General features: G+C 39.0%; 1 protein-coding gene across 1 annotated transcript in view; it reads right to left on the bottom strand.

Moving 5' to 3' along the window:
- The window catches only part of vwa5b1 (von Willebrand factor A domain containing 5B1), a 131119-nt gene that overhangs the window by 107999 nt on the left and 10760 nt on the right, over positions 1 to 12360 (bottom strand). Inside the window, exons 2-5 of the mRNA XM_034173444.1 lie at positions 9504 to 9663; positions 9135 to 9296; positions 8318 to 8537; positions 7994 to 8148 (exon numbers count right to left, since the gene is read on the bottom strand). Of these exons, the coding sequence (XP_034029335.1) occupies positions 7994 to 8148; positions 8318 to 8537; positions 9135 to 9296; positions 9504 to 9642 (676 nt within the window). The 5' untranslated portion in view covers positions 9643 to 9663. The remainder of the gene's footprint in view (positions 1 to 7993; positions 8149 to 8317; positions 8538 to 9134; positions 9297 to 9503; positions 9664 to 12360) is intronic.

The raw sequence follows: 12360 nt of genomic DNA, 5'->3' as shown, positions 1-12360 counted from the left end.
GGGTCAGTATTGGGTCCAAAACTGTTTCTAATTTATATAAATGATATTGTCAATGTTTCCAAAATATTAAAATTAGTATTATTTGCAGATGACACAAGCATTTTTGTTCAGGGGGGGATTTGCAGGAGTTATTGAGGAGGATCAGTATAGAAATGGGAAAATTGAAAATATGGTTTGACAGAAATAAATTATCATTAAACTTAAGTAAAACAAAATACATGTTATTTGGCTATTGTAATACAGACATACAGGTTCAGTTACAAGTCGAGGGGGTAGATATTGAAAGGGTACATGAAAATAAGTTTCTGGGGGTGATAATAGATGATAAGATAAACTGGAAGACTCATATAAAACATATACAAAGTAAACTGTCAAGAAGCATTTCAGTTCTAAACAAAGCGAAACATATTCTGGACCACAACTCACTCCGCATTCTTTACTGCTCACTGGTTTTACCATATTTACAGTACTGTGCAGAGGTATGGGGTAATACTTATAAAGGTACAACACAATCACTATCAGTAATGCAGAAAAGAGCTATAAGAATTATTCATAATACTGGCTATAGAGATCATACAAATCCACTATTTTTACAATCCAAATTATTAAAATTCACAGACTTGGTTCATTTTCAAACAGTACAAATTGTGTATAAAGCAATAAACAATTTACTTCCAGCAAATATTAAAAATATGTTTTTTAACAGATCAGGGGATTACAGTCTGAGGGGGAAATTTAATTTAAAGCATCAGTGGGCACGAACAACATTAAAAGGTTTCTGTATTTCTGTCTGTGGGGTGAGGATGTGGAACAGATTGGGAGTGGGGCTCAAGCAATGTCCAAGCATGAACCAGTTCAAACAGCGGTACAAAAATATGGTTTTTTCTGGGTATAGGGAGGAGGAAGGGTAATGAGGGTTAGGGTGTTTTGTTGTTTGCTTCGGCTTGTAAATATATAGTATTTTGTATGTAAGTAGGTATGTGTAGGTGTATATTTATGTTTGTGTATATATACGTGTATATATGTATATGTGTATATATGTGTATGTTGATGTGTATATGTATGTGTGTGTATATATATGTATATATATATATTGATATCGGTTTAGGTGTGTAGGAATTTATGTGTATATGTGGCAAAGGGTATTACTGGTTGTGGGGAAGAAGGGGTAGGGATAAATAAGCTGATGCTTCACCCTACCCCTTTTCGGACATGTTGGGTACACAGTAGGAACTTTTTTGTTGTTGTCTTTACTGATCTATCTTGTAATTGTTGTTGTATCAAATGTTCGAAATAAACAGTTTTCATTCATTCATTCATTCATTCATTCATTCATTCATTCATTCATTCATTCATTCATTCATGTGGCCACCACCTCCGCCCCACCACCCATGAAAACACTAACTTCGTCCAGAACACCCACAATCCCACAAATTAACTCACAACAGCTATTTTCAAGAACAAATTTCCAGTTTTAATGACTACTGCAATAACAAACCCAAAGAAATTGGCACAGTCTAATGTGTCATCATCCATGGACTTATCTGCAATGATCATCTCAAAAGTTTGCAGGAGGCATCATAATTGTTTGCCACAGTGCTCACTATCCGTGATGTGAAATTCCATCCAGTAGGAGCATTTCTGGGCAACCTTGAGCAGCCTGCAGACTCAAGAAAAGACATCCTCTTTGTGGATTTTGAGAAAAATGTGGCAAACCCAGAGAGTGATGCAAAAAATATTCTGCATTTAGCCCCCTGAGACAGAACCAGATTCAGTCTGTGTGCAGAGCAATGCACAAACATTGACCTGGGGGCTGTTGCTTTAACTTTGCCCTGCAAACCATTCAACTCAATCAACCAATCAACTTTTTTCTTGTATAGCGCCAAATCACAACAAACAGTTGCCCCAAGGCGCTCCACATTGCAAGGCAAGGCCATACAATAATTATGAAACACAGTCTACGTCTAAAGCAACATAACCAAGGGATGGTCCAGGGTCACCCGATCCAGCCCTAACTATAAGCCTTAGCGAAAAGGAAAGTTTTAAGCCTAATCTTAAAAGTAGAGAGGGTATCTGTCTCCCTGATCTGAATTGGGAGCTGGTTCCACAGGAGAGGAGCCTGAAAGCTGAAGGCTCTGCCTCCCATTCTACTCTTACAAACCCTAGGAACTACAAGTAAGCCCGCAGTCTGAGAGCGAAGCGCTCTAATGGGGTAATATGGTACTATGAGGTCCCTAAGATAAGATGGGACCTGATTATTCAAAACCTTATAAGTAAGAAGAAGAATTTTAAATTCTATTCTAGCATTAACAGGAAGCCAATGAAGGGAGGCCAACACGGGTGAGATATGCTCTCTCCTGCTAGTCCCCGTCAGTACTCTAGCTGCAGCATTCTGAACCAACTGAAGGCTTTTTAGGGAACTTTTAGGACAACCTGATAATAATGAATTACAATAGTCCAGCCTAGAGGAAACAAATGCATGAATTAGTTTTTCAGCATCACTCTGAGACAAGACCTTTCTGATTTTAGAGATATTGCGTAAATGCAAAAAGGCAGTCCTACATATTTGTTTAATATGCGCTTTGAATGACATATCCTGATCAAAAATAACTCCAAGATTTCTCACAGTATTACTAGAGATCAGGGAAATGCCATCCAGAGTAACGATCTGGTTAGACACCATGCTTCTAAGATTTGTGGGGCCAAGTACAATAACTTCAGTTTTATCTGAGTTTAAAAGCAGGAAATTAGAGGTCATCCATGTCTTTATGTCTGTAAGACAATCCTGCAGTTTAGCTAATTGGTGCGTATCCTCTGGCTTCATGGATAGATAAAGCTGGGTATCATCTGCGTAACAATGAAAATTTAAGCAATACCGTCTAATAATACTGCCCAAGGGAAGCATGTATAAAGTGAATAAAATTGGTCCTAGCACAGAACCTTGTGGAACTCCATAATTAACTTTAGTCTGTGAAGAAGATTCCCCATTTACATGAACAAACTGTAATCTATTAGACAAATATGATTCAAACCACCGCAGCGCAATGCCTTTAATACCTATGACATGCTCTAATCTCTGTAATAAAATTTTATGGTCAACAGTATCAAAAGCAGCACTGAGGTCCAACAGAACAAGCACAGAGATAAGTCCACTGTCCGAAGCCATAAGAAGATCATTTGTAACCTTCACTAATGCTGTTTCTGTACTATGATGAATTCTAAAACCTGACTGAAACTCTTCAAATAGACCATTCCTCTGCAGGTGATCAGTTAGCTGTTTTACAACTACCCTCTCAAGAATCTTTGAGAGAAAAGGAAGGTTGGAGATTGGCCTATAATTAGCTAAGATAGCTGGGTCAAGTGATGGCTTTTTAAGTAATGGTTTAATTACTGCCACCTTAAAGGCCTGTGGTACATAACCAACTAACAAAGATAGATTGATCATATTTAAGATTGAAGCATTAAATAATGGTAGGACTTCCTTGAGCAGCCTGGCAGGAATGGGGTCTAATAAGCATGTTGATGGTTTGGATGAAGTAACTAATGAAAATAACTCAGACAGAACAATCGGAGAGAAAGAGTCTAACCAAATACCGGCATCACTGAAAGCAGCCAAAGATAACGATACATCTTTGGGATGGTTATGAGTAATTTTTTCTCTAATAGTCAAAATTTTGTTAGCAAAGAAAGTCATGAAGTCATTACTAGTTAAAGTTAATGGAATACTCAGCTCAATAGAGCTCTGACTCTTTGTCAGCCTGGCTACAGTGCTGAAAAGAAACCTGGGGTTGTTCTTATTTTCTTCAATTAGTGATGAGTAGAAAGATGTCCTAGCTTCACGAAGGGCTTTCTTATAGAGCAACAAACTCTTTTTCCAGGCTAAGTGAAGATCTTCTAAATTAGTGAGACGCCATTTCCTCTCCAACTTACGGGTTATCTGCTTTAAGCTACGAGTTTGTGAGTTATACCACGGAGTCAGACACTTCTGATTTAAAGCTCTCTTTTTCAGAGGAGCTACAGCATCCAAAGTTGTCTTCAATGAGGATGTAAAACTATTGACAAGATACTCTAACTCCCTTACAGAGTTTAGGTAGCTACTCTGCTCTGTGTTGGTATATTAGAGAACATAAAGAAGGAATCATATCCTTAAACCTAGTTACAGCGCTTTCTGAAAGACTTCTAGTGTAATGAAACTTATTCCCCACTGCTGGGTAGTCCATCAGAGTAAATGTAAATGTTATTAAGAAATGATCAGACAGAAGGGAGTTTTCAGGGAATACTGTTAAGTCTTCTATTTCCATACCATAAGTCAGAACAAGATCTAAAATATGATTAAAGTGGTGGGTGGACTCATTTACTTTTTGAGCAAAGCCGATAGAGTCTAATAATAGATTAAATGCAGTGTTGAGGCTGTCATTCTCAGCATCTGTGTGGATGTTAAAATCGCCCACTATAATTATCTTATCTGAGCTAAGCACTAAGTCAGACAAAAGGTCTGAAAATTCACAGAGAAACTCACAGTAACGACCAGGTGGACGATAGATAATAACAAATAAAACTGGTTTTTGGGACTTCCAATTTGGATGGACAAGACTAAGAGACAAGCTTTCAAATGAATTAAAGCTCTGTCTAGGTTTTTGATTAATTAATAAGCTGGAATGGAAGATTGCTGCTAATCCTCCGCCCCGGCCCGTGCTACGAGCATTCTGACAGTTAGTGTGACTCGGGGGTGTTGACTCATTTAAACTAACATATTCATCCTGCTGTAACCAGGTTTCTGTTAGGCAGAATAAATCAATACGTTGATCAATTATTATATCATTTACCAACAGGGACTTAGAAGAGAGAGACCTAATGTTTAATAGACCACATTTAACTGTTTTAGTCTGTGGTGCAGTTGAAGGTGCTTTATTATTTTTTCTTTTTGAATTTTTATGCTTAAATAGATTTTTGCTAGTTATTGGTGGTCTGGGAGCAGGCACCGTCTCTACGGGGATGGGGTAATAAGGGGATGGCAGGGGGAGAGAAGCTGCAGAGAGGTGTGTAAGACCACAGCTCTGCCTCCTGGTCCCAACGCCATTGAGAGCTGAAGCCATGACAGCAGCCACGGCTTCTTCATAAGGAAGACTATCTAATGGTTTCACCAAAATCTGGTCCAGAACATTCAAATTGTCTGCCATTATGTGCAGCTTGCTACCTAGCTAGCTCGCTAGCTGGGACTGGCGCGAGGCTCGTGTGAAGTTTGTCCGCCTGTGAGCGCTTTGTGACGGTGGAGGAGCTCAGCAGCACCCGCTGCTCGGTAGGAACAGAAACTGAGATAGAAGACAGAAAGAGTGATAGAAGTCAGTCTGCAAACACAAGCAGCTACAAAAAAACCCCACCAGAAATAGAAGCTCGATTTGTCGCTAGTCGTTTTTAACAAAGAAAATGCCGCTAAGAGGATTAGGAAAGTCTCCGGTTCAACTCAGAAAAGAATAAAAATTAAAAAATGCTCCCACGGATGTTTACACCAAAAGATCGCTGATTAGCTCATTTCGCTGTCAATCAAAAAGGGATTCAGCCTCAGACAGATCATCCAATCATCATGCAGAAGCTGAGCGTCCGATGGGCGGGACAAAGCCCAGCATTTATCCAATGACTCGTCTCGTTTCGCTGCATGCTTTGTGTCGCTATTGAAGTCTGTTTAAAGCACTGTGAAGCTGCGGGTTTGAGTGAGAGAAAACCTGCCATGGGACGGGAAGGTGGGGGCACCGCTCTGCCGTAACGTAACGTAACCATGAACCCCCCCGTCAGGACAACCCCCCCACACGTTTTCATGCCGCCCCCCCCCCCCCCCCCCCACGATGCCACCCCGGGCGGTTGCCTGGTCGGCCCGCCTCCAGGACCGCCCCTGGGGGTGGACCAGCGCTCACTCAAAGCCTGCGCACAGGCGAATGACGCAACCGACAGGCGTGAAAAAACTCATGCATGCCCACGAAGGTTCAAGCTTGGCTGACGTAATCGCACGTGATTCAAATCCATATAGTTTTTTAAAAAAATAAAAAGGTCCCTTTCTTTTCTCACAGACCTCGTAAATGCATGTCAGGCACAAAAAACTGGCATTAAATACATTTTTTGTGTTGCATGTTATTAATGTCCATACAATTCATGTTGTAAAATAATATAATTAGAATGAATGTAGAAATGTTGCAAAACATAATTCTGCTCTAACAATAATACTGAAAGATCTCTGAGGGCCCTTCCACCCCTGCACAGTTGTACAATGGTTTGGTCCAAGAGCACAGGTGGCACTGTTATGTTCTTCTGAAACAGTTGATAGATGTATTTTATAACTTAAAAACGGGACCATTGCTAACGCATTAACATGTCTATGGCGTTTTCAATGTTGAAGTTAGCGTTAAGCTGTTGCAGCTGTCAGCACATTTGTTTTCTGTATAATAATTCATGGCTCAGCGTTTGTTGTCGTAAAAGAGTCAAATGTATTACAAATTGTAATATTTTATTCATTTATTTGTATTTATATATCAATAATAATAATAATAGAAACAACAACAATAATAGTAATAATAACTAATAATGCCACAATACAGTTTTAGAGAAATGGACAAAAAGAATCTGATAAAACAGAAAAGATTAAACCAACAATGAACATAAATAAATATAGAAATAAGTGTTTCCTGTGAACACCGAGTGACTCTTAAACCTCCACTTCATCCCTGTTTTATTAAGTTTAATGACAATTTGTTTCAGTCAAACCACATCTAAGCTGTGTTTTTACACAATAAAAAAAATAAAATGCAGTAAACTGCACATTTGGGTCTTTTTTCATGAAAATATCTTATTAAATATAACATATTACACTTTCGTCAGGCCTTTAAAATACTTTTGTGGACTCTTGCTGTAATATGTTGTCAGTGGTTGAGATAGTTGCTGTCGGCATCTAAACCTGATTGAAATCTCTTTGTGGTGTGTCGGTGATGTATGTATGTGTAAAATAAAACTAAACACTACTCCAGGTATGTTTTTGACCAGAATATAACATAACTTTGTTACAGGGGGTAGGGATAAATAAGCTGATGCTTCACCCTACCCCTTTTCGGACATGTTGGGTACACAGTAGGAACTTTTTTGTTGTTGTCTTTACTGATCTATCTTGTAATTGTTGTTGTATCAAATGTTCGAAATAAACAGTTTTCATTCATTCATTCATTCATTCATTCATTCATTCATTCATTCATTTTCATTCATTCATTCACAAGCTCAAACGTTGATGTTGTGTGATAAAGGCCTTTTAGTAATAACTCACTTAAAGAAATAATGGCAGAACTCACATGTAAGTAAAAAAAAAAAACCCAAAATGATTAATCAAAAAAATAATTGACCAATGAACTGATTAGTAAAATAATTGTTAGTTGCAGCCCTAGTGTTTAGGCTGAAATAAAATATGTTTTTCCTAAAAAAAAATCAAAGTCCGGATTTCAAAAAAGAAGAGAACAAAGGACAAGGAAAGAAAACTAAATGAGGGAAAACAGCTGCTAACCAAATTCTTTGAAAAGAGAGGTGAGCTTGAAAGCAATATTGAGTTGGGGGGTCTGGGGGACCAAATTGCACCATTTTGGTCCCCCAGACCCCCCAACTCAATATTGCTCCCCCAACTTTAAAAAGGGTTCTGACTCCCAGGTGTTATCTAAGGTATACATGATTTAGACCTGGTTTGACTACGCATTAGAAATTTGGTGTTTGCGTTAATAAAAAAGAACATAACAATGGGGGGGGGGGGGGGCTTCAATATGGCTAGTACCTAGGGCCCAGAATTTGGTGCTACGCTCCTGGTCACAACACAAAAGTTCATAGCTGATTACAACAAACTCCATTAATCCTATGTTTGGCCCAATAACAGCAGGGAAAAAAATGTTACTTTTCACTTAGATGTACACAGTATGTAATGACAATAGCACTTGTGGTGTGAGAGTCAATCAGTTGTGTCACGAACCTGCCAGGAGATATGGAGCCCGTATCTCCAGATGGAAGTTAAACTCATAGTCCATGGAGTTGATGGCTTCATCGTCCAGTAGTGAGGACAAACACAGCTGAGCAGAGTTGGTGGGCTGCTCATGAGAACTTGAGCTACAGAGGTGTCTGTCCCTCCTAAAAGATGACAAACCAAAACCACACACAAAAAAAAGGGAGTAAAGTCCATTTTCATCTGTTGGGACTATGTGATCCATCTTGTGAAAACATTTAGTCTAAATCAAACCACAGATTTGCTGGTTCATCATCTTCAGTAGCAGTAGACTGCTTTTATGATATTCCTTACACTCTGGAGAAGTTTGGGGAGAGTCCCTGTTCCTCGTTGATGCTCCTTTGTACTCGGGGTGTACACACCGCTGGGGATGAGACCATGATGCCCCCACTGGGGAGAGTGGAGAGCTCTGAGGAGGTGCTGACCAGAATATGGATGGTTTCCATTGGAGGGATGACTCCAAGGTTAACCACTAATACAGTCTTCTCCAAATCCTCATCCATCACTATGTGTCCTGCAACACCAGCCTAGATTAGCACACAGCTACATTTATTTATTACCTTTATTTCTAAATTGGACAATTTAAGATTACTGGTAAGGTCAGAAATGACTCATAATAGCAGTTTGTTCCAAGAATACCATCATGCATATCTCTGTAACTATTTCAGATTCATATATTTGAGCAGGATCATGCAAAAACTACTCAACCAATTTTCATAAAAGTTGGTGAAAGGACTGGGTATGGGCCAAGGATGGAACCATTAACTTTTGGAGGAGATCTGATTCAAGTGGGCAGATCCAGGAATTTTTTTTCTCATTCTTTAATGTAGCAAGATAGGGTGTAAAGTAACTTTTCAAAGTAACTGTGGCAACACTTGTCACATCTTAGTGGTATTTTTATGTGTGTGTGTGTGTGTGTGTGTCAGAGACACACACACACACACACACACACACACTGTGTTCTATTTTGTAAAACTTGAAGAAAACAAACATACTCTGCAGAAGTCAGGACATTTCAGTTATGTCTGCATAGCTGCACATTTGTGTCCATGCACAGTCTCAATCTCCAATTTGTAGATATGTAGCTACATCACTGATGTCTGTTTCTTACCGGTGCAACTGTGTGAGCCTCCATTGGATGTGTTGCAGCATTCCAGATAACAGTCATCAATTTTTGTCTTGTCTTTGATGTGCAGCGTGATAATCTGACTGGATATCATTGCCTCAAAGCCCACAACAATGGAGTTTTCCTCCAGAGGATAAATGAAGATTCCTAAATTGCAGTAGGAGAAATAAAAGAAGCATAAATAAGCTTCTGAACCAGAGGCAGACAACCAGCAATTGTGCACAATGAATCAATAATAATGAATCTTTAAGACAGTGTTTCAGAGCAGAGGGCAGCTTTAAAATGGTTGTAAATCACTGCATGTCACAAACTGCTTTGAATGACTGAACGGGGTAAGTTGCTGTGGGTGCTCACCTTCGATTGCATGGTCCTCAATATTTTCATACGTCATAGAAGTCGTCATGGCCAGCGTGTACCCCCTGACACAGGAAGTGATGTCAGAGACACTAAGGGGCAGGGCGCTCCTCTTTTCTTTGTTGATTAGACCTGGCATGGTGCTGCTGGTATTAAGATTCTGATTTGTTCAGGAAGAAGTTCAAAGTAAAGAAAACACTCATCAGATAAGGAGGCTGTATGTCGGAATGCATAAGCTTTGTTCAATTGTCCTTCTTGTTATCCTCTTTGTTACCCGGCATAACATCAAACACGCTGCAGGATCTCATTACGGCCTCCAATACAATATCAGCTCTCCAAGCCAGGTGTCTGATCAGCGAAGCAAGACTTATAGAAATTCTTCTCTCGACAGAAAGCCAGAATTCTGTCAGACTGCTGGCACATCTACCACTGCAATTTTGTTTTGTATTTTATATACTGTGCACAACAAAGAAAGGACTAATCTACAAGACAAACTGAAAGCTACAGTGTGCAGGATTTAGGTGTGTTCATTATTTAAATGGAATACAGCATTTGTAACCATTTGTTCATTAGTGTGTAATTTACCTGCAAGAATGAATCAATGTGTTTTCATAAGCTTAGAATGAGCTCTTCATGTCTACATGGGAGTGGTCCCCTTCATGGAGGCGGCCATGTTGCCCCTCCACATAGGCATAGGAGGTGGGGTCTATTTGGGAGGGCGACACTAAATTTGCCCGAATTTCAGAAACCCCCATGACTCTTTAAGTTACCATATATTTTTATGGCCATATTTATATTTATGTTGGTGATTAAATAGCGGTTTGATTGTTTACATTCATTGCAAAAATAAGTCTGACAACATTTTAGGTCGTTCTATTCTGTATTCAGAGTCTACATGGCCCATGCCCAAATTTCCAGGCCCATCTGCCCAAATTTGAGCATTTTGCCGAGCCCGGGGGGCGGTTGCCCCCCCGCCTCCTACGCCTATGCCCCTCCATATTGATACAGTAGCCCAAGAAGGACATACTTACACTGGCTTTTGCATGTTGCAGCACAGCTGTAGAATTGAAGAAAAAAGGAGAGGAATCACTGGTTGCTCCCTTATACCCAGTGTATGGCTCACTAGTAAGCCTAGTCTCAAAAAAAAAAAAAAAAAAAACTGTAGCAAAACGTAAATAATGCATAAAAATGCATAATGCATATGTATATATATACATATATGTATATATATGTATATATATATGCATTATATAAGTATGCATAATGCATACATATATAATGCATATATACATATATATACATATATGTATATACATATATATACATATACATATATATACATATATATGTATATATATGTATATACATATATATATGTATATATACATATATGTATACATATGTATATATATGTATATACATATATATATGTATATATACATATATGTATACATATGTATATATATGTATATACATATATATATGTATATATACATATATGTATATATATGTATATATATGTATATACGAGGGCTGTCAATAAAGTAAGGGTCCTTTTTATTTTTTTCAAAAACTATATGGATTTCATTCATATGTTTTTACGTCAGACATGCTTGAACCCTCGTGCGCATGCGTGAGTTTTTCCACGCCTGTCGGTGACGTCATTCGCCTGTGAGCACTCCTTGTGGGAGGAGTCGTCCAGCCCCTCGTCGGAATTCCTTTGTCTGAGAAGTTGCTGAGAGACTGGCGCGTTGTTTGATCAAAATTTTTTCTAAACCTGTGAGACACATCGAAGTGGACACGGTTCGAAAAATTAAGCTGGTTTTCAGTGAAAATTTTAACGGCTGATGAGAGATTTTGAGGTGATTCTGTCGCTTTAAGGACTTTTCACGGTGCGAGACGTCGCTCAGCCGCCGCGACGCTCCGCCACAGGAAAAACACCTCTGTTGAAAGCCTTAAGGACAAGTTGGAACGTGTCCTGTCTGTTAAACAATTTCTCATATACTCACTCCACTGAAAGCCATCAAAAGCCGCCTGGATTTTACAAATGGTTATCAACACGGAGGTGTTTGTCCTGTGCCGCCGCACCGCGTCGGGACGCAGCCGACGGACCCGTCCGCACGTCTTTCATTAAAAAAATCTCCTTTAACAGTGGAATATCCGGATAAAATGCTGAAACCGACTTCTTCTGAAACTTCTCTGTTCTCTCACGACGTCCTGGATCAATAGAGCATGAAATGTGGAGGTTTTCAGCTTGAACAGGCTGACAACGGCGCCTGAGAGCGCTGCACGACGTCTCGCACCGTGAAAAGTCCTTAAAGCGACAGTATCACCTCAAAATCTCTCATCAGCTGTTAAAATTTTCACTGAAAACCAGCTTAATTTTTCGAACCGTGTCCACTTCGATGTGTCTCACAGGTTTAGAAAAAATTTTGATCAAACAACGCGCCAGTCTCTCAGCAACTTCTCAGACAAAGGAATTCCGATGAGGGGGCGGGACGACTCCTCCCACAAGGAGTGCTCACAGGCGAATGACGTCACCGACAGGCATGGAAAAACTCACGCATGCGCACGAGGGTTCAAGCATGTCTGACGTAAAAACATATGAAAGAAATCCATATAGTTTTTGAAAAAAATAAAAAGGACCGTTACTTTATTGACAGCCCTCGTATATATGTATATATACATATATGTATATATACATATATGTATATATACATATATGTATATATATGTATATATATGTATATACATGTATATATGTATATATACATATATGTATATATATGTTAATATGTATATACATATATATAGTGTAATATACATATATGTATATATGTAATATATATTATATATG

This window comes from Thalassophryne amazonica, chromosome 6 (assembly GCF_902500255.1).
Source record: "Thalassophryne amazonica chromosome 6, fThaAma1.1, whole genome shotgun sequence".
NCBI lineage: Eukaryota > Metazoa > Chordata > Actinopteri > Batrachoidiformes > Batrachoididae > Thalassophryne > Thalassophryne amazonica.
The sequence above is the reverse complement of the archived record's forward strand: the minus strand, read 5'-3'. Positions and strand labels throughout refer to the sequence as shown.